Source organism: Canis lupus, chromosome 27 (assembly GCF_048164855.1).
Source record: "Canis lupus baileyi chromosome 27, mCanLup2.hap1, whole genome shotgun sequence".
Taxonomy (NCBI): Eukaryota; Metazoa; Chordata; class Mammalia; order Carnivora; family Canidae; genus Canis; species Canis lupus.
The window spans coordinates 30,693,944-30,721,283 of NC_132864.1; the positions used below are offsets into that span (position 1 = coordinate 30,693,944).

A 27,340-nucleotide genomic window follows, 5' to 3' on the forward strand; every position below is an offset into this window, starting at 1 on the left:
ACCTGCCTTGATGATGACCCTCCCCTTAAGCCTTGTATCCCGGGATCCCTGGGTGGCGCAGCGGTTTGGCGCCTGCCTTTGGCCCAGGGCGCGATCCTGGAGACCCAGGATCAAATCCCACATCAGGCTCCCGATGCATGGAGCCTGCTTCTCCCTCTGCCTGTGTCTCTGCCTCTCTCTCTCTCTCTGTGACTATCATAAATAAATAAAAATTAAAAAAAAAAAAAAAAAAAAAGCCTTGTATCCCTTAGGAGTATGAGCCATGCAGAGCCTTGTTGGGTCCAAAGAGTAGAGAGGGTAATGAGCCAGGGTAAGGGGTGTCTATGTACATCTCCCCAGTAGCAGCAGCCTCTTCCTACCTTGGACCCTCCGGGTCACTGTATTATCTCAAAGGACCACCTTTGCATGGGATCCCTGGGTGGCGCAGCGGTTTGGCGCCTGCCTTTGGCCCAGGGCGCGATCCTGGAGACCCGGGATCGAATCCCACGTTGGGCTCCCGGTGCATGGAGCCTGCTTTTCCCTCTGCCTGTGTCTCTGCCTCTCTCTCTCTCTGGGTGACTATCATAAATAAATAAAAATTTAAAAAAAAATTAAAAAAAAAAGGACCACCTTTGCAGCTCTGAGGCATGACACCCTCACTTTTCAGATGAAAAAAGGGGTTGTAGCCATCAAGTTATCAGAATAGTGGAGTCAGGACTTGAACTCAGAGCTTTTCAGGATTGGGGAAAACTGGAACATTGGGGGATTTTTTTTTTTAAGGATTTTATTTACTTATTTGAGAGACAAAATGAGTGAGAGAGCACATGAACAGGGGCAGAGGGAGAGGGAGAAGCAGATTCCCCTGCTGAGCAGGGAGCCCAACATAGCATTCAATCCTGGGATCATGACCTGAGCTGAAGACAGACTCTTGACCAACTGAGCCACTCAGGCACCCCAGAAGTTTTTTTTTTAATGCACTCTTGCCATGTTTTCTAATTTCAAAATTAATACATGTAAAAATGTTAGTTTTGTAAATGGGGAGGACTTAGAAAATATGTTACTACTTCTAAGCCCCCAACAATACAGATAGTCACTCTTAACAGTTTGGTATGTTTTTCCACATTTTAAAAAACATTTTCTAATATTTATATTTCATTATTGTAGTAATTATATATGCATTTTACAATTTCTTTTTTTAAGCGTTCTTTTAAAAGTAATACCTGCTTATCATAAAATTTGAAAATAGGATAAGAATATAAAATTCAAAGTTCCCCAGCCTCTAATTCTAGAAATAATTATTGATAGTTTAGTGTGTGCCTTCTAGACATTTTCTTTGCCTTTGTGTGTGTGTGTGTATTCTTTTATATATTTTGTTTTTACCCAAATGCAGGCACATACTTTTTTGCAACCTAACCTTTTTAAAAAATTCCTTTTATTATGGAAATTTACAAGCACACATAAAAATAAGCTAATGGAATAAACCCCCATTCATCATCCAGCTCCAGCAGCCATCACCTTCCCTGTTTTGTCTTTTCTCTCCATTTTCGCCCCCAGAAGTATTTTAAAGCAAATCCCAAACATCATTCCTTCATAAATATTAAAGTCTATATTTCTAGGGGCACCTGGGTATTTTTTTTTTAATTTTTATTTATTTATGATAGTCACAGAGAGAGAGAGAGAGAGAGAGAGGCAGAGACACAGGCAGAGGGAGAAGCAGGCTCCATGCACCGGGAGCCCGACGTGGGATTCGATCCCGGGTCTCCAGGATCGCGCCCTGGGCCAAAGGCAGGCGCTAAACCGCTGCGCCACCCAGGGATCCCAGCACCTGGGTATTTTAAAGCAAATCCCAAACATCATTCCTTCATAAATATTAAAGTCTATATTTCTAGGGGCACCTGGGTGGCTCAGTCAGTTAAGTGTCTGCCTTCAGTCAGGTCATGATCCCAGGACCTACATCAAGCCGTATACCGGGCTCCCTGCTCAGTGGGGGATCTGATTCTACTCCCTGTGCCTCTTCCCTCTGCTCATGTGTGGTCTTTCTCTCTCTTTCAAATAAATAAAGTCTTTTTTAAAAGGTATGTATTTCTAGCAGTTGAGTATTTTTTAAATTATGCAATGCCATAATCATAATAAAATTAACAGTAATTCCTTAATGTCAACTAATACCCAGGCTAAATCTAATTTTTGACAGTCATCTCACAAATGTCTTTTTATAGGTCGTTTGTTTGAACCTGGTTCCAGTGAGATCCACACACTTCCAGTGGTTGGTATGTCTCAAGTCTCAATTTAGAACTCCACGTTCTATATTATGCTATTTATTTTTTGGAGAACTTGGATTATTTGTCGTAAAAGGTCCCACATTCTGGATTTGCTGATTGCCTCCTGGAGTTGTTAAACATGTGCTTCTGTGCCCCATATTTTCTGTAAATAGGTAATTTATTTTGAAGACATGATTAGAGTTTATGTTTTAAAAGTGCTTCATTGTTAGTGATATGTACTTCCTATTGCATCACATCAAGAGACTATCATTAAGATTGATCAGTGAACCCAACTTTATGATTGTCTTTCCACTTCTCTACACAAAGTCCTTAATTTTAAAAGATAAACATATTTTAAAGAAGCTCACACAGGTCAGGTACTTGAGCCAGAATGACATGTGAAGGCCATAATATGGCCCCAAGAAGCAGACTCCATCCTAAGGAGAAGAGAACAGTTGTATGTGGAGAGAAGGAAGCGCTGGGTCAGGGAGAGAAGGTCTTGGAACTGAGGCCAGTGAGGCACTGGTGCTGCCAGCAGCCAGCTGCCCTTCTGGGACATTATGTAAAATGATGTAACTGAGTGAAAAAGTGGCAGTGAGCCGGTCTCCTCTCCCTGCTCAAGTCACTGAGCTACTGTTGTGGTGAGAGATGCTTGTGAGTCCAGAGTTCAAGTTGGTGGTGTGTTGAAAGGCTTCTTAGTCTGAGAAGACTGGCTTTTTGGTCCTTACATCTTCAAACTTTGGAAGCTGGAATCAGAGCAGTCTTGGTGCTCCAGTGGTGAGTCTCACACTTGTGGTAGGGCCACCTTCCTTGGAAAGAATGGATGAGAATACTTGGAGCAGCACAGTCTCAGAGCTGGATCAGGACAACTAAAAGACCATGTAGTTCAGTGCTTCAGTTTACAGATGAGAAAACTGTGGCCCACAGAGGAGAAGGGAGATTCCCAAAACACCTAGCAAGCTGGAGGCACAACTGAAGCCAACATCCAAGCTGCTGGTTCTCTGGCTATGATAATCAGCCAGCATCTCCTAGGAATTTCTAAGATGGTGAGGGTGGCCAAACCAAGCTCTTGACAGATTCTTTTTTTTTTTTTTTTTTAAGATTTTATTTATTTATTCATGACAGACACACACACACAGAGAGAGAGAGAGAGAGAGAGGCAGAGACACAGGCAGAGGAAGAAACCCGACATGGGACTCGATCCCGGGTCTCCAGGATCAGGTCCCGAGCCGAAGGCAGCACTAAACTGCTGCACCACCCAGGCTGCCCTCTTGACAGATTCTTAAACTATACCCAGAATTTCTGGGTATCTTCCTGTTAGTCTTCCCTTCCTTCTTGTTCAGCTCCTGGCAGGTTCTTTGATTTGGAGGCAATATCTCCCAGCATTTGGTAGCCAGCCTGATCTGTGGTGATATAGTGGTTTGAATACAGACTGGGTGTCAGAGTTCCAGTCTCAGCTCCACAGTAGTCAGTTAAAGGACAGGTCTTGGGCTGCAGTTTTCTTTTCTTTTTTTTTTTTTTTAAGATTTTATTTATTTATTAGAGTCACAGAGAGAAAGAGAGAGAGAGAGAGAGAGAAGCAGAGCGAGAAGCAGGCTCCATGCACCGGGAGCCCGACGTGGGATTCGATCCTGGGTCTCCAGGATCGCGCCCTGGGCCAAAGGCAGGCGCCAAACCGCTGCGCCACCCAGGGATCCTGGGCTGCAGTTTTCTAAAGAGATTGGATCAGATCAAGTTTGCCCAAAGCATTATAAATGTGCCAAATGATTTCAGTGTGAGGATAAACAGCTTTTCTGTCATTATATTTGTATTTATCTTTCACTTATGGTAACTAATACTGGTTTTCTGTGTACAGCAGTGACATAAACCTCCTCTTTAAATATATTGAGGTCAAAAAGTTAATAGATTTAGACCAAATAAGGAAGATGGTATTCTAACCTGGCAGGAGGGGGAATGTAGAAGATTGAGGTATGGAAGACATTGAGCTGAGTGACTTGTCTGGTTCTTAGCTTCCTAGCTAGCCTTTCATAGTTACACTTATATTCTGACATATACCAGTCACAACCTTCTGGTCTAAGATTCACTTACCAATATAGAGGCAGTCCAAAGTTAGAGAACGGCTTGTGAACATTTAATTTTATTGAGCACATATTACCTGGATTGGTTATCCTGGGAGAATGTAAAGACATGTGAGAAAGGGTCTCAGTTCCTTTGGAGAGCCATCTGGTTGGAGCTTGCTCTGTATTTGTGCATTGTGTTTGTGTGGTATATTTTAGGCTGTGTTCATGAAAGTTTTTCAGTCATTGTTCTCTGAGTAGTGCCTCATGAGTGTCATCCTCTGCAAAGTCTGTTTGAGAGTTCAGTCATAATCTGAACTTCTGGAGCTGAGAGAAGATGGGGATACTGCCATGGAAGCCGGGGAGAGTGGGCTGGAGAAACAGGCAATCAAGGGCTCTCTGCCTTTCAGGATTTTCCTGGGGAGAATCTTCAGTCAGAGTTTGCTGACAGCCAAGGATGGCAAGCAAGGGGCCCTCGGCCTCTGCATCCCCTGAGAACTCCAGTGCAGGAGGGCCCAGCGGTAGCAGCAATGGTGCTGGTGAGAGTGGAGGGCAGGACAGCACCTTCGAGTGCAACATCTGCCTGGACACAGCCAAGGACGCCGTCATCAGCCTGTGTGGCCACCTCTTCTGGTCAGTATTCCTGCCACCACCCCAGAAGACACACGGCCAGGTTTAGAAAGCCTGTGTCCTAGGCAGCTTTGGAACAGGGAGTTTCCTACCCACTTTAGGCCTCCTGATACAATCAGGCCCAAGAGCCAGGAGACCTGGGTTCTTTTTTTTTTTTTTTTTTTTTTTTTTTTTTTTGAGACCTGGGTTCTTATCCCAGTTCTGTTGCTGATGAGCTGAGTGGCCTTGGGCAAATCCTGTCCCCACTCTGGACTCTGTACCCCCACGTCTAATGTGAAAATACTCACCAGTTAGTGAGCGATTACTATTTGCCACTTGCTGTGCTGACAAAAAGGCACTATGTACAGTGGATATACTGTGGTACACTGTATGGCAAAGACAGCAGAGCCAGACTTCCTTGTTCTGAATCCTGAATCTGCCACTTCCCTACTGGATGACCTTGGGCAAGGTGCTTATACACCCTCTGTCTCATTTTACAGGGTTGTTTGTGAGCAGTCAAATGACTCAAAATACATAAAAAGCTTAGAGGAGAACATAGCACACACTGAATACTATGTGTTAGCCATGATCCTGATAATTGTTACTATATTTTATGTGTATCAAAATGAAGTGGCAGCGTTAGTTTCATTCAGGCCTTCATCATTATTGAATAGTCCCTCCTGGTTCTGAGGTTCTGGGTAAATGTTGGGATTTTATTCCTCTCCCTTGATTTTGAGCTGGGCCTTGAAAGGTAAATTGAGGTAAGTGGAGGGGTAAGAATGACAGATAAGGCAAAGAGTATGTGCCCCCCAAGGCAGGCATTCTCTACGGATAGACCTGTGCACTCTTGGATATGAGATTTTGAGACCCCAACACTGCTGTGTACTTCACAGAACGCCCTGGGTGGGGAGGTTGAGAAGTGTTAGGGGTTAAGTGAGGGTTAGGCGAGATTATCAAACCCAGATTTGATTGAGTAGGACATAAAGCTATGGGATATTTTTGATCAGGGAAGTGGTATGAAGAAAGGGTCATTTAAGCAGTATTTATTAAGGGAGTTTAAGATAAGATAGAGATAAATTTATTGAATAAATAGAATGGGACAGGTTGTTTTTGGCAGCTCTTGCCCTAATCATTAAGTTTGTTGTTTTTTTTTTAAGATTTTATTTATTTATTCATGAGAGACCCAGAGATAGAGAGGCAGAAGGACAGGCAGAGGGAGGGAGAAGCAGGCTCCATGCAGGGAGCCCGACGTGGAACCTCGATCACAGGTCTCCAGGATCACACCCTGGGCCAAAGGCAGGTGCTAAACCACTGAGCCACCCAAGCTGCCCCTAATCATTAAGTTTTATGCAGAAACTGTTGTTTCCTAGAAATTGGAGATTCTCCAGGGCATTATAAAACCTAAATTTGGGGACACCCGGGTGGCTCAATGGTTGAGCATTGGCCTTTGGCACTAGGCCTAGTCCTGGGGTCCTGGGATGGAGTCCCACTTTGAGCTCCCACTGAGGAGCCTACTTCTCCCTCTGCCTGTGTTTCTCTGCCTCTCTTTCTGTGTGTCTCATGAATAAATAAAATCTTTAAAAAACAAAACAAAAGAAGCCCAAGACTTGAAAATAAGTGACGAAATTAAGAATTAAATCAAGGTGCCATTAGAGAGAACACAGACTCTAATATGAAACAGATGCTTCCTATTAGTATGGTTTATCCCTGGGACAATTTGCCAGCCTTTCTGTACCTCAGTTTCCTCATCTGTAAAATGGAGATAATTATATTTTGTCATAGGTTAATATCATCTTCCAGTGACATTAACTAATGGAAATCTAGTCAGCCACAGCCTGGCACACAATAGTTGCTTAATAAATGGAGGTGATCACCACCTTTATTATAATTGTAAGCCTCTCCCTAAAAGAAAGTCACCTCCACTTCTCCCCGATAACCTTTGAGGGAAGTTGCCAGTGGAGATCTGCCATGATTTGGGGTACTTTGGGCTCAGTTTGGAATGGCAAGTCAATGTGGAAGTCAGATGTCAGAGGTGTCTCTTACATCCAGGGGGATTGCATGTCTGGATGGTGAGGCTAAACTGTGGCTCAGGAACTGGGAAAGGAATTAGCCTGAGTCCAAATTTTACTCAGCTAGAGGAGTCATGTTATGAGGGACATAAACCATGTCCCTCGCTGTCCATGTCCACATTTTCCACTGTCCTAGCACATAGGAGGTGTTCAGTGGATATATGTTAGTTGGATGAATAAGTCAAGAGAGAAAAAATGAAAAATCTAGAGTTGAGTAACTTTTCCTTCAATTCTGTAAATGTCATTTTTTGCACCTAGTGCTAGGTGATAGAAGGGACAATAAACAGGAAATCAGGAGACTGACTTTTTAGTCCTGGTGCCATAGGCAAGTCATTTCATGTTTCTGAGTTTGGTTTCCTCATTTGAAAATTGAGAAACTAGACAACATTTCATTATAGTACAACTCGTTAAACTGAAGGTAGCCCTTTCTGCCAAACAGTATCCTCATCCTTTTCATTACTTAAAGATATTTTTTATAGTAAACTTGAACTTTTAAACCACTTCCTGCCAGCCTGAAGATTTTTTTTAAAGGTTTTATTTTTTTGTTCATGAGAAATACAGAGAGAGAGGCAGAGACAAAGGCCAGAGGGAGAAGCAGGCTTCCTCCGGGGGTCCGATGGGGCACTTGATCCCGGGACTCGGGGATCATGACCTGAGCCAAAGGCAGATGCTCAACCACGGAGCCACCCAGGTGTCCCAGCCTGAAGATTTTCTTAAACCAGATCCAGAACCATGAATTGTGAGCCTTAGGAGGCTATGAACATACTTTCAGTAGAGTCTAAAATGGTATGTGTATGTATGTGTGCATGTGTGTATGAGAATGCCCCCATGAATTTTTCTGCACAGAAGGTCTTTAGCTTTTATTGGATTCCTTCAGGGGGTACCACCCCTCAAAGGTTGACTTGTAGAGAAGCGGGGTTTGGGATGGTCTGAGACCTGGGGGTTCTTTACAAGTAGGATCCCAGGGTTAGAAACTGGGATCTTGCCTCTATTGCCTAATTTTTCCTGTGAGTTTAGCCCAGTCTTTTCTAATTTCTGATACTAGTGATTTCCCCATAGACTCTCAGTGGGGTTGCACTGCTTCACAGTTCCACCCCGTGTTCCTGTTTTTGTGCTTCCACCCTCAATGTTTCTGCTAATGAAAGCATTTTTCTTCCTTTACCCCCATTCTCTTTCTCCTTGATGACTGGTTGCCCTGGGGACTCTGGCAGTTGGCCATGTTTACATCAGGTAAGATGCATTTCATTTTACTTTGTCTTTCATCAGCTATGGTTGCACAAGACACCCCTAGTCTCAGGAGACTACTGTCAGAAGCTGCAATCTCCCCTGTCTGTGGGCTCATTTGCTTGTTTTACCCCCACCCCTCTTTATACACCTGTCCCCTGATAGGCACTTGCTGAAAACAAGGGGTCAGTGGGATGGTCCTGACTCTGTTACCGATGGACTTTGTGGCTTTAGTAGGCCACACCTCTCTGGCTCACAGTTCCCCATCTGTAGATTGAGTTGGAGTTGATAGTATGTTAGATTTTTATTTTTGAGATTCTGTCTCTACAAAAAAGAACCTCCTATCATATCAACTGTTTCCCTGACCCTTAAATAAGGTCTTGAAAATGTTAGGAACGGGAAATTTTTCTTGGTCTCAACAGAGAGCTTTTATGAGAGGGGGAAGATGTCTGTTTTCCCAGCTTTAGATTATTATGAAAGCCAGTCAGTTAAGTATTCACCAAGACCCAGGCACATGCTTGGTGAAACAGCAGGGTCTGGCATTCACAGCTGGCTGTGAAAGTCACTGTGAGCTGACTGTTTGCAAGGTTATTGACAAAAGAGCCCCATACTAGTAGGTGGCTTAGGAATGTACGGGGAAGACAGACGTTCCAGAACTCTAGAGTCTCAAAGTCTAGGGCGGAGAAAGCAGCAGGGGAAACAAGAAAGGGGTTCCCACTACATTCAGGGCTGTGCATTCTGACTATAGCAAAACTCGGTACATTTATAAATTTGTCTGCTGGAAATTTATAAAAAGAGCATAACACATAAATTGTGAAGCTTTCAACAGTAGGATAAAGGAAATGAGATACAAAAATCATTAAATGCTGCTTTCTCCTTGGCCCTGAAATCCTAGATTCACATTTATATAATAAACTTTTTATCATTGGGTCTAAACATGCAATTTATGTTCTAAGATAAATGCTGAGAAATATTATACATGTATTAAATTATTCAAAGATACTATAGATAACATGGTTTTATCATTCTTCTTTTGTTTTAGAGAAAGTTAAGCAGAATATTTTTTAACCAGTAAACGAGCCTGGGAAACCCAAAACAGAATTCTGGTGTTTTTAATATTGAAAGAAATAGTTGAATGTAAAAATCAATGAAAGTACATTAGAAACTTTAAGTAAATTTAGATAATAGCAAAATCTATCTTTTAGCACATAGTAAATCACCAGAAAATGGTGAGGTTATTATGTCCAAATGCTGATGTCTGGGATACAAAGTAGTTGAAGAAACGCTGTAAAAATGAGAAATCACAGAAAGAAGAATTTGCCTGCCAGTGTAATACAGTTGATCTGTTGGGGAAGGCAGAGATTTAAGGTTCATTATATCAGCATGCACGGCCTAAACTGAGGCTGAGTCTGTCAGACCCATTAACACTGCTACAGACTTGCAGTTCCTTCCTGCTGTGTTGCTGAGAGCCCCTTAACTTAATGAAACATGAAGAAGTCTTTAATTATGAGGTGTTTAAAAGCAATTTTGAGGGGCAGCCCGAGTGGCTTAGCGGTTTAGCACCTGCCTTTGGCCCAAGACATGATCCTGGAGACCCGGGATCGAGATCCATGTCAGGTTCCCTGCATGGAGCCTGCTTCTCCCTCTGCCTGTGTCTCTGCCTCTCTTTCTGTGTGTGTGTGTCTCATAAATAAATAAATAAAATCTTAAAAAAAAAAAAAAAAAAAAAAACACCAACCCCCCCCCCAAAAAAAAAGAATAAAAGCAATTTTGATTTCACCAGTAGTAAATATTTATTGAGTGCCAGGAGCAGGAATCAGAGAGTTGGGTTCCTTGAAGTATTCCCTACTGGTGCTGGTGTTTCCAGTTTGAGGTGTCCGGTCCATGTTTTTCTTCTGGCTGTGACCAATCTCTAGTGAGCTTATATCATTCATGCATTTTTCTCTCCTGTTTTCAGTGGTTGGAGACCAGACCTAACAGACAGGTGTGTCCAGTTTGCAAAGCTGGCATCAGCCGAGATAAAGTCATCCCGCTCTATGGCAGGGGCAGCACTGGGCAGCAGGACCCCAGGTGAGGCCTTGGGGCACCTCTCACATCCACTCCTCCCTTTGGACATGAATTCACTTCTATTCATCACCTTCGCACCCCATCCTTTACTTAGTGCTTACACACCCTCATTTTGAGGCAGTTGGGATCCAGATGGAAGTCCTTTAGGAAGGGAAGGAAGCCAAGTTGTTCCTCACTGGGCTGTAATGCAGATATCCACTGAGCTTCTACCAGCAAGCAGGCAATGTGTTAGGTAGCGCACAAGATACCACAATTTTAAGAGTGCAGAATGCTTTGAAGGAGCAGCTTGGGAAGCAGAGTGTCCAGCAGGAGAGTCTGCAAGGAAGGGGGTTGCTGCAGCAGTGATATATAAAGTACAGAGGGAGGAGAGGACAGAGAGGCTGAGAGGCTTTGTGGAGTTTGAGGTATGAGTGGGTCTGTCATTCACTAAACACAAGTTTTGAGAGCTCTTCATGGTCTGGTGCACGCATGCACACATATGCATGTGCTCACACACCCCAAATTCCCAAACAATGTCTCGTACTTTCTCTTAACCCCACCCCAGCATATCCTGTACACAGACATACTGGATTTCTCTTAAGGGAACTTACCCATTCACATTTATGAGCCTTTGTATTTGTTTTCCCTCTGCCTCTTCTGCCCTCCCCAGTCCTGCTCACATCCTCCTCACCTCCACTAATTTCTATCCATCTTTAATGAGCAGCTGTGAAATTACCTTCTCCTTAAAGTGGCCCACATTAGTTGCTCTCACTCATGCTTTCACCTTATGTAGTTGATACCTCTCTTCAGGAATTCCCTTCCCACACTGTATTGTGATTGGTTGTAAACCCCTTTGTGATTGGTTGTAACCCCCTTCAAACCAGAAACACCTCAAGAGTAGGGTCCGTCACAGTCTTAGTATTTGTAGTGTCCTGCCTATTGCATAATGGGTAGCAAGCTTCAGTCCAGTATATTGGGGATAAGTGACAGAAGGGGATAAGACCCAGAGGCAGGGCAGCCTAGGTGGCTCAGCGGTTTGGCGCTGCCTTTGGCCCAGGTCCTGGTCCTGGAGTCCCGGGATGGAGTCCTGCATCGGGCTCCCTGCATAGAGCCTGCTTCTCCCTCTGCCTGTGCCTTTGCCTCTCTCTCTCTCTCTGGGTCTCTCATGAATAAATAAATAAAATCTTAAAAAAAAAAAAAAAGACCCAGAGGCCAAAAACAAAGTGTAGAGTACTTACCAAGGAAATAGTGAGGGGTAAAGCTGAAGTTAATTGGGGCCATATCAGAGAGATCCTGAATCTCAGCCCTCTTTGCTGACAGGCCATTCTCTATTTCAGTTTGGATTTGGGATTTTTAACCTCAATGACCCCTATATCACATAGGTCCAGAGAAGATATCTGGCTAGCATTCATAATCAGTCTTGTCCAAGCTCCTGTGAGAGAAGTTGGCAGTATATAGTGCAATGTAATGAACATCTGAGATTTTCTCCTTGCTTTTCTATATAGTTGGAAAAACAATTACAAGTAGAATGAAGATTAAGATTTGGTTTAATTTGGTGTAAGTTCACATGTGGGCATGGTGGACCTGACTCTGTTGGTGAAGAGCATTATGATTATTTATTTTACAATGTTTCTGTTTCAGAGAGAAGACTCCTCCCCGCCCTCAAGGACAGAGGCCAGAGCCAGAGAACAGAGGGGTGAGAAACATTCTAGAGGCAGCTTCTAGAATGGCTTTAGGAGTTTCCATCTTGGCCCTACATTTTTTCTCCTTGATTATTAAAAGTAAAGGAAAAATTGTGAAATACACAAAGGAAAAGAAGGGGGAAATCACTTATAATCACACCATCTGAAGATAACTACTGGAAATATTTTGGTCTGTTCTCTTTTTTTGTTGTTGTTCTATAATTATATATACACACAAAAAGTTTTATAGATCTATTTACGTGTATGTATTTTATAGATGTATATACATATGTTCTTGTTTATTTTTTATGATACTTGGCTCTTGTTTTTTAACTCTTGTTTTTAAAATTTCATTCCTTCTATATTAAGTGCCTTCTGTATGCTGGGCATTATTCTAGGCACTGATGATAGATCAGTAAACATAGCAAAGATCCCTGCCCTTAATGGAGTTTATATTAGAGATGGGGAGACTTTTAATGATATATCATGAGATTTTACATGCCAGTAATACTTTATTTAAAGGCTGTTTAGTGTTCAGTTGTATGAACTTAACATTATTTGATCCTTTGTTGGACATTTAGCTGTTTCCCTTTTTCTTATTTTAAAAATACTCTGTTGAACTTAGAGATACCTTTTTGAACAGGTACATTTTTTTTTTAAAGATTTATTTATTTATTTATTTATGATAGAGAAAGAGGCAGAGACACAGGAGGAGGGAGAAGCAGGCTCCACGCCGGGAGCCCAATGCGGGACTCGATCCCGGGACTCCAGGATCGTGCCCTGGGCCAAAGGCAGGCGCCAAACTGCTGAGCCACCCAGGGATCCCCTGGTACATGGTTGTTTTACTAGGATAAATTCTTAGAAGAATCACTAGCTCAAAAAATTTGCTCATTTATTTTATTTTATTTTTTAAAGATTTTATTTATTCATGAGAGACACAGAGAGAGAGAGAGAGAGAGGCAGAGACACAGGCAGAGGGAGAAGCAGGCTCCATGCAGGGAGCCCGATGTGGGACTCGATCCTGGGTCTCCAGGATCACACCTTGGGCTGAAGGCAGTGCTAAACCGCTGAGCCACCCGGGCTGCCCAAATTTGCTCATTTAAATCCAATGTTACTGTTAAAATTTTCTTGTTAAAATATTAAAGAAATTATAAGAGCAAAACATTTATCCACACTACTGGAATCCCCAAACAAGTATATGTTCTCCAGATTAAAATATTAAAAATTTTGAGGGAAAATACTTATATCTGTATCTTGTCTACATACCTATATATTGTCCTGAGCATACTTATGACCATAGTGTTCAGTTTTGTCTGATAATTTCGTCATAAGAGTTTTTCAATTCTGCACAGAATTAAGAGCATGAGTTTTTGGATCATATTGACCTAGTTTTTGATCTAAATTCTCTCTTCTTGACTACCAGGTGACATTACTTTAACTTTCCTAGGCTCTGTTTCTCAACAGAGTCTCAGCTCCTACCTCAAGAAGCCAGAGGCTCTGGCCTTAATGACAGTGGTGTGTAGTTCTAGTGTAGACAAGTACTCGCAGCCACCAGTGATGCTTTCCTGCCTGCTTTGCCCCAGCAAATGTGAGGACTTGTGGAATTGTATAGAGGTTGCTGAAACAGAGACCAGAGGGTCAGTCTGCGGGATTGCACTCATTGAAGTGGTAGCTCCTGATGAAACAGTTGCACCTTCCTGGGTAAGGCAGCCTCGGTCCCAGGAGCCCTCAGACTCAACCATGCTGGGTCTGAGTAGGAGGCATCTCTGCACTGAGAAGATGGAAAACTGATTATTTTTCTTCTCTATAGGCTTGCTCTCTTGTTAATATATGCTGTTAGGCTTTATAGGTAGTGCCATTTGTAGCTGGATGCTAGGCTGCTTGGTATGGGATAGGGAACAGCCACTTTCATGACTTGGAAAAGACTCACAAGTGAAGGCCAGTCATCTCTTTGTGGAGAACAGTTGACCCCATGCATTTTCTTATTTTTTTTTTTAATCATTTGTTCCAAAGATCGATCTAGAGATGTAGGGACGGAGAGAAAATTTTTTGTAAGAAAGAGCATAGGTTTTCGGATCATATTGACCTAATTTCTGTTCTGAACTTTGCCCCTTCTACTAGCTGTGCAACTTTGGTCAAGATAGAAAAAAGTTTGTTTATTCACAGTGTTGGTCAAGATAGAAAAAAGTTTGTTTATTCACAGTGTTATAATTCCTACTGAGTCTTTTCATATGAAAGATGGTGCCTTATAGAACATGTTGGAGGAGGGGAAAGCTGAGGTTGATATACCAAGCTGCTGGCAGTGACTATTGGGGAGAGCGTGGCCATGGAATGGTGAATAAGGAGACCTCTGGGGCAGGGCGGGGAAGAGACCTCTGACTTACTATGTTAATTAATCTTCTAATGTGTAAGTTTCTTATAACAAGCTTATATACCTTTTTATAATCAGATAAAAAATTAAGTGTTTTTATGTTTTTTAAACTCTTTGTAAAAGTATTAAAAGAAAACTGAGGGAAAATACTTACCTGTCTATATCATATTCCCATACCTACATGTCAGCATGTACTACAGTTGTGACCATAGTATCCAGTTTTGTCTGGGGACCTTTGGTCACCAGAGTTTTTCTGTGTTGCTGCATAGTCAGCATCATGGTCTTTAGAGAGTGCGTGTATCAAGATTTTGATCATGACCTCCATTGTTGGTTAATTAGAGTTCCATTTTTTTTTTTTGCTATTACCAATAATGTACAGCTTGTTCTGATGTTCCCTTGTAATTGGGTGGAGGAGTTGTCACCAGTTTTGTTATAAAGCATGTAGAAAATTTTACTGATTAGTGTGGGATTCTGGGAAAAAATCTGGTGCTCCAAGAGCCCTGACTTGCATCAGCAGATTGTTTTACTTTGGGCCAGAGCCAGTCCTTTCTGGCATTCACAGCTCCTTAGCTGGGACCCCTTGAAGGCTAGAAGGGCAGAGGAGCCACCAGGGTTTCTCTGCCTTGTACTCTAAATGGGAAGAAAAGATGTTCTGGGATGCCTGGGTGGCTCAGCAGTTGAGCGTCTGCCTTAGGGTCAGGGCATGATCCCGGACTTCTGGGATCAAGTGCTGCATCGGGCTCCCTGCAGGGAGCCTGCTTCTCCCTCTGCTGTCTCTGCCTCTCTCTGTGTCTCTCGTGAATAAATAAATAAAATCTTAAAAAAAAAAAAAAAAAAAAAAGATGCTCCCCCTTGGAAACAGGTAGCAGAGGGTAGGGAGGAGAGGCAGGTGCCACTTGCAGGTGGCATGTTTGACAGGTGTGGGAGAAACATGCTTGTTCTTCTGAATTGTATTTCTTGCATACAGGGATTTCAAGGATTTGGATTTGGAGATGGTGGCTTCCAGATGTCTTTTGGAATTGGGGCATTTCCCTTTGGGATATTTGCCACAGCATTTAACATAAATGATGGGCGGCCTCCTCCAGGTAAGACCCCGCTTCCTTAGTATTTCTACTTGAAAGCTCCTTGGAATTCATTAGTATTAATATGACAATTATAGATAATTGTCACTGCTTGGTCAGTCAGCCTTTTCGAAACGTGAAGTCTTTTCAGATTACTGGTAGTCATGATAATGTATCTTGCCCACTTAATGTTAGGCATGTTCAAAGTGCTTGTCATCACAAACGGGATTCTCACCACAAGCCTTATGGGATGGGTGTGCATTTAGCTCTGTTTTACAAATCAGAAAATGCTCAGTGTGTTTCACAAGACTTACTCTGTGCATATAAAATGAAATAGAATAAAATGATTCTTTTTTTTTTAAATATGAAGAAAAGCCTAGTCCTGTGCATGTACCATTTGGGGGCAAGGAGGAGTGAGGCAACTCACCAGGATTCAAGGCCTCTCTATTCTGTGGCATGTCTGTCCAGCTTCCCTTAGGATACATGTGGGGCTGATCACAAGCCCCACCCTTTTGGGAACCCTTTCTCCCTTTTCTAGATCTGTTACCTGCTGCTCCCTTTCACTCTTCAGCCACCATAAAGGTGCCAGCTGCATTCCATGTTGAGCAAGGCAGCAAAGTGGGTGCCTGTACTTTATCCCAGTCTGACACTTGGGCCAAGATTCTTACCATGGAGTGTGCAGAGGTGCCGAGGTCTGTTGAGCTGTGCTTGCACTCATTAGAGCCTTGTGTGTGCTGGGCAGTGTGTGTGGTACAAAAGGGAGCAATGTATGGTTCCTGGCCAGGAGCTTTTGCTCTTAGGGACAGAAACCTACTCCTGGGTCATCCCAGTTTCCTCAGCCCTTACCCTGGTGCTTGGCACATAGCAGGCAATCAGGAAGTCTTTATTGACTGATTGCCTGTGTGAATCATCAGAGCACCTACTTGGGGAATAGTACAGCACCAAGAGATCTTGGCATGCCCTTACCTCCTCCACCTCAAAAGTTCTCCTTCATTTACACATTTTCTCAAAGGAAGGAGACTCCACAGGGCAGGGTATGCTCTGCCCTGACAAAGGGACAGGGCGCTGTGATAGCAGCAAGAACCTGCTTGGCAGCTTGCTTCCCTTCTTCCTGGTTCAGGGCTTACCCTGAGTTCTTCAGGTAAAGAGAGTTCTACAGTTCTGGATGGACTTGGATCACTTTTATCCCCCTGCCACAATCAGTTTTCCTTTGTCATATTTGATAAAATTTGCCTATCTTGGATAAAGACTTTCTTACTCTCCTTCCCCCAAAGTCTGGACAGGGAGCTCTACATAGTAGCTTTTCTCAAAGTAGGGAGGAATGGAAGCCTAGCTCTGCCCCTAGTTTGCTATGTGATGGGCAAGACAAGTCACTTTGCCTGTCTGGGCCCTACTTTTCTCCTCTGGAAAAGGAAGGCACTCTGCATGGGGCTCTCTGAGACCAGCGCCCCACCCACCCACCCACCCACACCAGCTCAACAGTGCCAGAATCTAGAGACTCCATGACTCAGAAGGGAGCGTGTAGAGAGGCTGAAAGCATGACTCTTGGGCTCTGCCACTAACTCGTAAACCTTGTGATCTTGGGCAGATCACCTTGTACCTGTGCTTCAGTTTCTTCTTACACAAAATGGGAATAACAGTACCCACCAAGCAGTAATGTGTATACAAAATTCTTAGCACAGAGAAGATGCTTAACAGCAGCTTTTCTTTTATTATTTCTTCTAAGAGTTTCCTGTTTAATTTACACCTGCAGACCAAACTCTCTTTGGATAAACTGGAAACCTTGTCCTCATTGTTATATTATTCCACATATCATTATAATTTCAATTTTGTTTTGCCTAATGTTATTTGGGGTTTGGAAATCTTTTTAGTGTGCAGAGTCCTACTGTAAAAAGATGAAGATTGATGCTCTCTACTTCTGGCCCAAATGGGCAGCGTGCACAGCTGTAGCATTCTGACAGCCTCTCTTCTCCCTCCTGTCTCTCCAGCTGTCCCTGGAACACCCCAGTACGTGGATGAACAGTTCCTGTCACGCCTCTTCCTGTTTGTGGCCCTAGTGATTATGTTCTGGCTCCTCATTGCCTAATGTTGGGCTCCCAGCCTATATCCATGGCAGGACCTCTGGACTGGTGACATTGGACACCCACTCTTGATGTTTGGCTTCCTGGCTAATCCTGACCCCTAGAATCGGGGGGTGGTCAGTAATACATCAAGGAGTTTTGCTTCCCCATCAGAGCTTAGGGACTCAAGACCAGTTGTCAAGGACTTTGGAGTATGTCCACTGCTGTAAACACCCTGCTCTAACCTCAGTCCTTGGCATTGAGTCATCTCTCATGAGTTACACCATGAAATCCTGTTCCAGCTCAGCAGGTCCTGACTCTGCACAGGGAAGAGGCAAGGAGAAACTGTCAGTACAATTTCACCTGAGTTTAATATTACAAAAACAAAGGGATGAACCAAGTAGAAACTCTTTTTCTCTTTAAATACCCCTTGGTAAGTGACCTCCAAAATCAGTGGACTTCTCATATAGAGAGGCTCCCCTCTATATCCCAGTGCTGCTCTGCCCTATTTCCTCCTCCTCCTCAGCAGAAATGCAAGAAATTGCTGCCCTATAAAGATCATAATTGCAGCAGCTAAAACTGGAGTCACTTTATGAATTCACCAGAGATCCAAAGATCTTTTATTGGCTCTGAGCCATGCTCAGTCTCTTTGGCTCCAGAGAGTGGCTTGATTGACCTCCTAGTTTCCTGGAGTAGATTATCCCCAGAGACATGTAGCTTCAGTCACAGATTTCCCATCATCTTTCCCTCCCCAAATATTTTCATCTGCCTCTCTGCCAGTGGACACACGGTGGAGACTACTGCTGAAGCTGGACTGACTCCTCATCAGGAGAGACCTGCCAGCGGGACTCTGGCAGGATTTGGAGCTCTGATGCAGGAAAAACTGAACAAGCAGCCCTGTCCCCAAGGCCACAAAAGCTCACCCAAAGGACACTGGAGGCTTTGTCAAGTCAGCTCAGCTGCATGTTGAAGACCATCTTCCCCAGAAGCCAAATTGTCCTTTATGAGGAGGCAGGAGTGGGGAGACCCACATGTGACTCTGATTTTGGTATGGCTTGGTGAATAACCCTGAAAACTCCTTGTATGTGTGCTAACAGCAGAGAAGCACACAACTGCAGAGCAGGCAACTCCTCTGATGATTTTTAAAGTGAGGCAGCAGGGCCTAGAGAGCCTCAGCATGATGATATAGTGTGGTCTTTCCCCAGGAAATTTCCAGGGGAAATTATCTTCCCAAGCCCTCGACTTGTTTTTCCACTTCACAAACTTTTTCCTCAGAATCTGATTGAGGGTGTGGTTCCAGGCAGGAGGACAGTTTACTTGTGAAATGGTTCTTGCTCTGCTGGTCAGCCCTCTTCCTAGAAATCCAGCCTCTTCCAGGAGATCCCAGGGGTTGAGGGAGAAGAACGTCCTCTGGGGCCCTCTCTGTCACTTTACCAGTCCACACTGCTCTTGGCTTACTCCCAGCCATAGCCAACAAGTAGTAGAAAGCCTCTCTAGTGCTTTTTTCCAGATGTGACTCTGCATAGCATGTGGAAACCAAGACCTTAAGGAAGATGAGGGAAATCTTCCTCTCCTCTCCACAGCCCCCACCCCTTCCCCTCTGTACCTGTCAATGCCAGAGTTCAGTGTTTAATCAGACAAAATTTAAGTATTGAATAGGTGGTTTGTTTGCCGAATCCATTTGGTAGGACTGAGCCACCAGCTTTACAGTGTCCCTGATGGATTTTAAACATTCTTAGGACACCCACGCAAGAGTGCTCTTTTTATTACCTCCTGGAAATCCCCAAAGTCAGTGAGGTGGGGGCAGGGGGTATCCTGAATTTTCAGCCCAAGTGCATTGGTGGGATCTTTTAGTATAGTAGCCCCACCTAGTGGTGAGAGAGAGGACTTCAGTCAGATGGGCCCAATAGAAATGGGTTTCCAGAAGAAAGGTTAAAAAAGGATTGTAGGTAGAAAGACAAATCACTTGGACTCTTTAACAAAGTAGTGAGCCCAGGAGAACACCAGCAAAGGCATCCCAGGAACCTGTCCATAAAGCCAGGTTGGTCACGTGCCCTTTGATTTTGAACCTTCTAGGTCCCTACTCGCCCTCTATTGGAGCTGGGGCAGGAGAGCCAACTTGGGACTGCTGGCCCAGCCCCAACAGGAAACCCCCTTCCCACCACCGTCTGCAGGCTCACCACCTTATCCCTCTGCCAATGCAGTTTTCTTTTGTGTGTTATCTATGTTCTTGGCCTCCACCCGCTCCTACCACCTTTGTGGATTAGGACCAGGTCCCACCCACAGTCAGAAAATGACACCATGTACAGTGGCACACCTTGACCAGTCACTAATTTTCACTGTTGTGAAAGTGATTTGATCTAGAATTAAATGGTTTTACATTACTGTGAGCTGTGGACTTGTCTATATGAGGTAGTGGGGTGGGGCATGAATCGGTTGGGGAGTAGTCACACTGGTCTGGCCTCTGCGAAACACCTCTGCAGTGATGGGAATGTCACATTGAGGAGCAAAGTCTTCAGGCAACCATCAATAATTAGAGATGAGAAGTACAAGCTGGAGGCCTGGCTTCATACACAGCCCTGCCCAAGGTGTGACCTGACAGCCCTGGTCCTGACAAGTGTATGGAATTCCTAAGTTTGCAGGCTACCATGATGGAACTTAGCTTGTGGACAGTCAGAACCTTAAGGACAATCACAGATTATTCAGTGTCTGCATCTCTCCACAAGTTCCGCAACAGGGCAGGTGGGCCCCCGGCCAGGCCCTCTACTTAGAACAGTAGATGTACAGTTCCCTGAAGTTCCTCAGCACAATGTGTGATGAAAGATAGTGAGGTTACAAACCTGGCTCAGCCTCAGGCTCCCCAGCACACCAGAGCTACAGGTCATCGCTCTGAAAAGGTCTCTCTTCTCCCTCTCTCCCATTTTGACCTAAGTTACCAAGATGAATAGCACCAAAATTTGGTAGGAAATGCAAAAGAGGGATTTCCAAGAACTCCTAAGCCCAAAAAGAAATGGAAAACAAAATACATTTAAGTAAAATAGGATAGAAATGCCTCTATGTACCAGTGACCCAACCCCAATAATCATCAACTGTGTCCAATCTTGTTTCATCCCCATCTTCACACGGCTTCCACTCTCCTGCTTGGACTGTTATATTGAAGGAAATCCTAGTCCTGTGCCATTTAAGTATTTTAAATATGTATCTCAATAACAAGGATTTAAAACCAAAATACTATTTTATATACCTTAAAAATTAACATTAATTCTTTAACGTATCATATATCCAATCATTGCTCAAATCTTCTAGTTGTGTCAACTGTTTTTGTTCAGTTTGCTTGCTTTGAGACCCAAATCAGATCCATACCCTGCTATTGGCTGTCTCTGAAACCTGTTACATCCAGAGGTTCCTCTCCTCTTTCTCTTGCAGTTTATCTGTTAAAGAAACCAGTTCATTTGTCCTCTTGAGTTTCCCACAGTCTCAGTTTTGCTGTATGCATCACTGTGGTATTAATAAGCTCCTCTTACTCTTTTATTTCCTGTAAATTGGTTGTTATATCCAGAAGCTTGGCCAGATTCAGGCTTGGATTTTTGGTATAACTATGTCATAAATGGTAGTGTATACATCTTGTTGCATCATTTCAAGAGGCACATAATGCCTAGTAGTCCCTCTTTGTGATGTTAGCACCCCTTACTGAGCATTGTCTAAAATAGCACTGTCCAACAGAATTTTCTGCCATGATGGAGATGTTCTCTATCTGCACTGTCCAGCACAGTAACCGCTAGACACATGTGGCTAAGCAAGCACATGAAACATAGCCAATGGACTGAGGAACTTAATTTTCAGTTCTATTTCATTTTAACTTAGCCACATGTGGTTAATGGCTGTCATATGAAACAGTGCAGATTTAGATTAATTCACAGGGTTTGCAAAATGATATAACTGAAAATGCGTTAAGCGTTTAGAAACAAGAGTGCACTTCTGGGTAGAATAGGGCAACAAAATTACAGAGAACATGGAAAGGTTGTAGGAATGGGAGAGTGGTATAAGGGCAGAATTTATTTAGGAAAAAGCAGAGTCCTAGAGTGAAGGGAGTAGGGAAGAGAGAAGGCTGCAAAGTGAGACTGACCAAACTATGGTCAGGTAAGCAAACTGGTGACTTGGGTGCTCGAAACCCACATCTCCCTACCCAGAACTTTTCTGTCCTCCAGAAGCCTCCCTCAAGTTCACAGGTGATCTTGGACTATTCTTTGGAAATATATTGGAACAGTCTCTCTTCGTTATCATTTCTACAGATTTCTTTCTTCACATTTCAATTTGCATTTCTCAAGCGTTAGCTACACTTCCCTGGAAGGAACTTGGGGGAGTCGGTTATCTCCCTGCTAGTGAACACCAGGAGGCTGGAGATGTGAAAGAAGTGGAATTAGCCTAAGGAGGAAGAAGAGACAGACCTAGGTGCCTTGCTGTGGGGCAGAGGAAAGGGAAGACAAACAGGGGTCTTGATTCCTAGGCTGCCAGGGCCTGCGTGCCTAGGAAAATCCAGCATAACCTCTTTGCATGTGCAGGGTAAATAAAATCCCTGCTCCTTTTGTGCTAGCCACAAGGTGGCTTGTCATAGTCTCCTGGACTCTTGACCCCTGTCACTTTAATTCAACACACAATACACTGTGGTTACTATACTCAGACCAGAGATTTCCTCAAACTGCAAAGCCAAGGGCTGGAGGGTTCCCAGGAATGAAAGGAAGTCAGGCACATCCCCTCCCCCACCACATCAGTACTTTCTCCACATTCAGGACTTCAGGGGCCACTTGCCACACCCAGAGGAGAACCAACTGACCTGCATCCGGTTTGGATTACAGAGGGCAGGAAAAAAGAGAATTGTGCTCACCTTTGTTTACTGGAGGGCTGGGACCAGATGCAGCAGGATTGAACTTTGTCCTTAGTGGGGGCGTCATGATCCATTTCCTTGGGCCCATTCCCTGCCTCTTCCTGGTCATTTGGACGCTTTTCTCATGACCTAAATCCAGTCTAAGGAAATGACAGTTGCTAAACAGTCAGCACCAGAAAATCAGATGGGAGTGACTGCAGGTCCAGCTATTGTAGCCCACCCTTTGTCACATGGAGGATCCTAATTCCCTCTCAAGCCCAGTGAAGGGAAGTGGTTCTCAAGGCCCCTCAGCCAGCTAGCAGCTGCCATGAACCAGTCTGATGTTCTAACTCCTTGTCCAGTGGTCTCTCCTCCACAAAGAGGAGCCAGTGGGGCAAATCCAGTTCACAAGTGTTTCCTTTGGTCTACAGAGCATTTTTAGCATTTCCAAAAGTCCCCAACATTTAAACAGCGGGAGGATTCACCTAAATACCTGGAGTTTTGGCCTGTCTTGAAAAATCGGAAGATCTGGTGTGCTGGATTCATTTATATACCTATTTGGCCTCAAGAAGGATCTGCCCCTGTAATGCTGGTTCCATCACCTTCACACCATCTTTGACCTAGAGATTATCTACCGAATGCCAGCTTACTTACAGTGGCACAGATAAGTGGCTTCTCTGAGCTAGAAGCTTCTAAGAAAAGTCCACCCTCAACCCCTAAAGTTTTGTGGGGTAGCTTCTCTATATTCATATTCCTTTTTTTTTCTTTTTTTTTTAATTTTTATTTATTTATGATAGTCACACAGAGAGAGAGAGAGGCAGAGACATAGGCAGAGGGAGAAGCAGGCTCCATGCACCGGGAGCCCGACGTGGGATTCGATCCCGGGTCTCCAGGATCGCGCCCTGGGCCAAAGGCAGGCGCCAAACCGCTGCGCCACCCAGGGATCCCCCCCCTTTTTTTTAAAGACTTTAATTTTTTTCTTAAGATTTTTAAGAGTTTTAAGCAATCTCTACATCCAAGGTGGGGCTTGAATTTACAACCCCAGGATCAAGAGTCACATGCTGTACGAACTGAGCCAGTCAGTTGCCCCATCATATTCATATTCTTGATCCCAAACACTCTACTGAAAAGAGCTTTTGCCTGGGAGTTAGAAGACCTGGGTTCCCATCTCACTTCTGCTTGTAATGAGCTAGCTGATCCATTTCAAGGTAGTCAAACTTGTCCCCTGGGGTCCTCAGCTGCCCCCATCTGTAAAATGGGCTGAGGATCCTCTTTTGAGATCTCCAGGGAGTCCCGGGGGTTTTCCTGAGGAGCCACCTCACGGCAGTGAACAACCACCCTTACCCGCAGCCGCTCTCACCAAGGGGGCGGGTCGCGGTGGGAGGTGCCAGAGACCCCACAGTGCCCAAGCAGGGGGCGGGGCGTCGGCGGGGCGGGGCGGGGCGTCGGCGGGGCGTCGGCGGGCCGGCCGCGGTGCCAGGTGCGGTTTGGTCCTCCCCGGGCGCCGTAGGCGGTGCATCCAACTCGCGCCCGGGGCTGAGGTGCTCCCGCGCCTGAGGCGGCTGCGGGAGCTGAGGGGAGCTGCGGTGCTGCCCGCCGCCTCCATTTCCGCGTCTCCGGGACCATGGCCGCGCAGGCGGGTAAGGAAGGGCCTCCGCGTCCTGTCCCGCCGTGATCTCGGAAGCCTGGGCCCGTGAGGGGAGCTGGCAGCCTCGGGGCTTTCGGGCTGAGGGGACTCCGGTGGGTCCCGGCTCCTTAGCAGGAGAATTGGGGGAGGTTGTGAGGCTTCGGGAATTGGGGACAGAAGGTTCCGAGGGACAGGAGGGTTGGGCGGCTCTCTGAGAGTTGAGGTCCCTGGAGAAAGGGATGCTGGCTCCGTCAGGGGGCCTGCTTTTTTGGTGGATCTGATGACCCCAGGCCCTCAAATTAAAACTCTTAAGAAAGCTGGGGCCCTGGGTTCCCTTGGAGTGAGGGGTATGTGGAATATGGGGAGAGCGGGATCCTCAGGGTTCGGGGCCATTATAAGGGGATAGAGAGTTACCTTGGGTTTGGGGTTTTCTGTGGAAAGTGGAGGATAGTATGACTTTTCCGACCGGATCCAAGGCTTCTCGCGGATATCTTGGTGCCTGTGATCCCCTGGTCTTGCAGCTCTTTGCAGGATCCAGGAGTGTGGGTTCCCTTGGGGTTTAGGACACAGATTAGGGGTTAGGAAGAGATTGGAGCATTCTTCCTGGGGAAGGTAGGCCCTGTGGGGTTCTTTGCCCTCCTTGGGAGCCGGGTCCTCCCTTGGCCCCTCTGAGAGGAACTAGAAATGTGGCCAAACACCGCTTGGAAGGAAGAGATGTCCAAGGTGAAGGGTAGCTTCAGGGTTAGGTTAGCCTGGCCTGCAGTCCCTTTCCAGTCACGTCACACACCACGCTTCAGCTTCCTGCCCTCCTCTCCTGTCCTCCTTGCACCAGGACTTTCTGTTGACTATGTTTCCCAGCCACCTGTGTGGGTGGCCCAGCCTCTAGGTCGACCAGGTCAGCATCCAGAAGCTTTCTAGAGGTGGCAGAAGGGAATGGTGGAGGAGGGACGCTGTCTTGGATATCTGCCCCTACTTCCTGGCTTTCAGCCTGTGGACAGTCACTTCCTCCATCCTGAATACAAGGACCAGGCCACCAATGGGTCACTTCCTCCCATGGAAGCATGGGATTTTTCTCCTCATTCTTGATAATAGGCTTCTGGAGAAAGACAGCCAGGGGTATAGATATTCCCTGTCCTTTCTCTTTCATGTTTTTAGCCTCCAGAATTCTTCAGCTCAAATGATTTCCAGTGACTTTTTCTAACTTCTGTGTATGTAAGTTCCCTGTTTTGAACCTTGATTCTCAGAAACTTGTAAAAGATCTTAGAGTGTAATTGTGTTTATTAGATTCTCCAAGTGAACCAAAAAGCTTTCTGGAGGTATTAAAATGTCTGGGTCCGTTAGTTTAGACATTTGTCCATAAAAATATTTGTTGGATACTTCTGTGCCATGCACCTAACCAAGCGCTAAGTAGTATAATAATAAACAAAATGGACACAATCCTTACCTTTGTGGTGGTTACAGTCCTAGAGATGGATAGTAAATAATAGAGGTAACAATGGACATAAATGCTGTAATAATTGAGATAAACAATGGAGGTAAATGCTGTAAGAGTACACCAGGGGTGGGGAAAGTAAATAGAGAATACTTTTCCTTTAAAAAGCAAGTTTATAAAAAAAAAAAAAAAAAAGCAAGTTTATGCTGATCCTTGAGGATAAGAAGAAATCAGTCCAGCAAAGAAAGGGCAAAGATCGTTCCAGGTAGATAGAACAGCATAAAAAGGTGCCTTTGAAGAGTTGAGAGTAGGCCAATATGGTTATTTTCATGTGTGGTGAGACTCAGGCTCCAAAATGGCCTGTTCAAGGTTCTATAGCCAAGTAAATGGCAATGGTCAGAGTTCATATTTTCCAACTTCAAATTCAGTGCTTTATCCTCTCACGAACACCAGAATGAGGTTGTCTCTCAGAGTCAGAAAAGGAAGTGGGACTTAAACTTTTACTTGTTCTGTCCAAACTGTTCCAAGACAACTCAGATTCCTGTGTAACAGGAGAATCTACAACAAAGAAACCAAATATTTACTGAGTACCTGTGATGTCTAAAGCACTGGGGTAGGCCAAGTTTTACCTCCAATAAATTTTAACAGATGCCAGAACCAGGACAGACTTAAGATAATGTAACTCTCCGTGTTTTACATATGAAGAAACCCAGGGAGAAAAATGAATTTGTTCAGGGTCACTCAACTAATGGTAGAGCCAAGACTAATCTAGGATCTCTCTTCCAGTGCTCTTTCTGATATTCTAGGCTGCTTGAGATATACAGAGTTGGGCACACAAAAAGAAGTCCTTAATAAATATTTGTGGAAATGAATAAATATATGGTTTGTCCCTTTGAGAGATTCACGTCTCTTGAGAGTAATTAAGAAAAAAATGGGCAAATCAAGACAAACTATTAGAAGGCCTGCATGTGACAACATTATAGAATTTCAAAGTAGGGGAGAACTCTATTCAAACATCCATTCCAACAAATATATATTGAGTTTGTACTATGTTCCAAGAACTTCTAGGCCCTGGGGGATATAGCAGGAAACAAAACAGACCAAATCCCTTTCCTAATGGAGTGTGTGTTCTGGTGGGAGAGATAGACAATATGTAAATATTTGAATATCAGACATCAGGGAGGGATAAATGCTCTGAAGAGAGAAATAAGTAGGATAAAGTCCCAGAACAGTGGGAGGTCAGGGAAGTTTCCCTGGTTAATGACATCTAAACAGAGAAATGAAGCAAAGGAGTGAGCCATTTGGATATCTAGATGAAGAACATTTTAGGCAGATACCTGGTAGAAAAACATTTCAGGCAGAGGGAATAAAAGGGAATGAGCAAAGGCCCTGAGCCAGGAATGTGCTTGGCATATTTAAAGAACAGCAAGATGTCCAGGGTGGCTACCAGATTTGATCAGGAGGTGCTGACCAAAATTTTAGGTCAAATTTGAGAAGTCTTAGTTACATTAAAAGTGGTGTGTGTGGGGAGGGGGACGTATGATATCCTGCTAGGGAAGAAACTTGAAGTAGGATGCATAGCTGGGCAAGTTTCAAGGTTTTCACAAGGTCTGGTGAATTGATAATATGTGGTAGAGGCAAGAATGCACAAATGGGGGATTATAGGAAGTAGAAGATAAAGCTGAGAGGGTAGGTAAAGCCAGACTGTGTAGGGTTTAATGCTAGGCTTGTGGAATTTTTCAGTCTACTAATGAGACCATAGGTTTAGAGGCAGGGAGAGTCATGGTGTATTTTGTTTTTAGACTATCAGTCTGGCATTGGTGGCCAAGATGGATTGGACAAGACTGATGAAAGCACTAATCTGTACAGTGGGCCTTGACCTGAAGTGTTAGTGATAAGAATGGGGAGGAAGGCACCAGCCATGGGAATTACCTCTTGTTGGGCAGGGCAGGGTGACTTGGGTGGCCCTGGATAAGAGATGGAGGGAGCAACATAGGATCG

General features: G+C 44.4%; 2 protein-coding genes and 1 long non-coding RNA gene across 17 annotated transcripts in view; 2 read left to right on the plus strand and 1 right to left on the minus strand.

The window, feature by feature from the left end:
• RNF185 (ring finger protein 185) overlaps positions 1 to 19,806 on the plus strand; it is a 33,633-nt gene extending 13,827 nt beyond the window's left edge. For 4 of the 9 annotated variants that reach the window (XM_072803297.1, XM_072803298.1, XM_072803299.1 and 1 more), the window contains 7 exons: positions 2,196 to 2,246; positions 4,705 to 4,927; positions 8,184 to 8,202; positions 10,154 to 10,266; positions 11,884 to 11,938; positions 15,263 to 15,380; positions 17,345 to 19,806. In XM_072803297.1, coding sequence (XP_072659398.1) covers positions 4,752 to 4,927; positions 8,184 to 8,202; positions 10,154 to 10,266; positions 11,884 to 11,938; positions 15,263 to 15,380; positions 17,345 to 17,442 — 579 coding nt within the window. In that variant the 5' untranslated portion in view covers positions 2,196 to 2,246; positions 4,705 to 4,751 and the 3' untranslated portion in view covers positions 17,443 to 19,806. The remainder of the gene's footprint in view (positions 1 to 2,195; positions 2,247 to 4,704; positions 4,928 to 8,183; positions 8,203 to 10,153; positions 10,267 to 11,883; positions 11,939 to 15,262; positions 15,381 to 17,344) is intronic. The other 5 variants (XM_072803295.1, XM_072803302.1, XM_072803303.1 and 2 more) reach the window with 3 other exon arrangements.
• Positions 9,978 to 27,086, minus strand: LOC140619613 (uncharacterized). Of its 6 annotated transcripts, none has more exons than XR_012019490.1 (6): positions 24,322 to 27,086; positions 22,302 to 22,441; positions 20,661 to 21,841; positions 20,257 to 20,410; positions 13,404 to 13,943; positions 9,978 to 10,578 (listed from the first exon to the last, which is right to left on the minus strand). It is a non-coding gene; the product is annotated as an uncharacterized lncRNA (long non-coding RNA). The 6 variants fall into 6 exon arrangements; XR_012019492.1 differs by lacking the exon at positions 24,322 to 27,086 and adding an exon at positions 23,641 to 23,694 and having other exon boundaries at positions 20,661 to 21,813; XR_012019487.1 differs by lacking the exon at positions 24,322 to 27,086 and adding an exon at positions 23,641 to 23,694.
• LIMK2 (LIM domain kinase 2) overlaps positions 23,736 to 27,340 on the plus strand; it is a 59,886-nt gene continuing 56,281 nt past the window's right edge. Inside the window, exon 1 of one of the 2 annotated variants that reach the window (XM_072803288.1) lies at positions 23,736 to 23,920. In XM_072803288.1, the coding sequence (XP_072659389.1) occupies positions 23,905 to 23,920 (16 nt within the window). In that variant the 5' untranslated portion in view covers positions 23,736 to 23,904. The remainder of the gene's footprint in view (positions 23,921 to 27,340) is intronic. The other variant, XM_072803287.1, reaches the window with a different exon arrangement.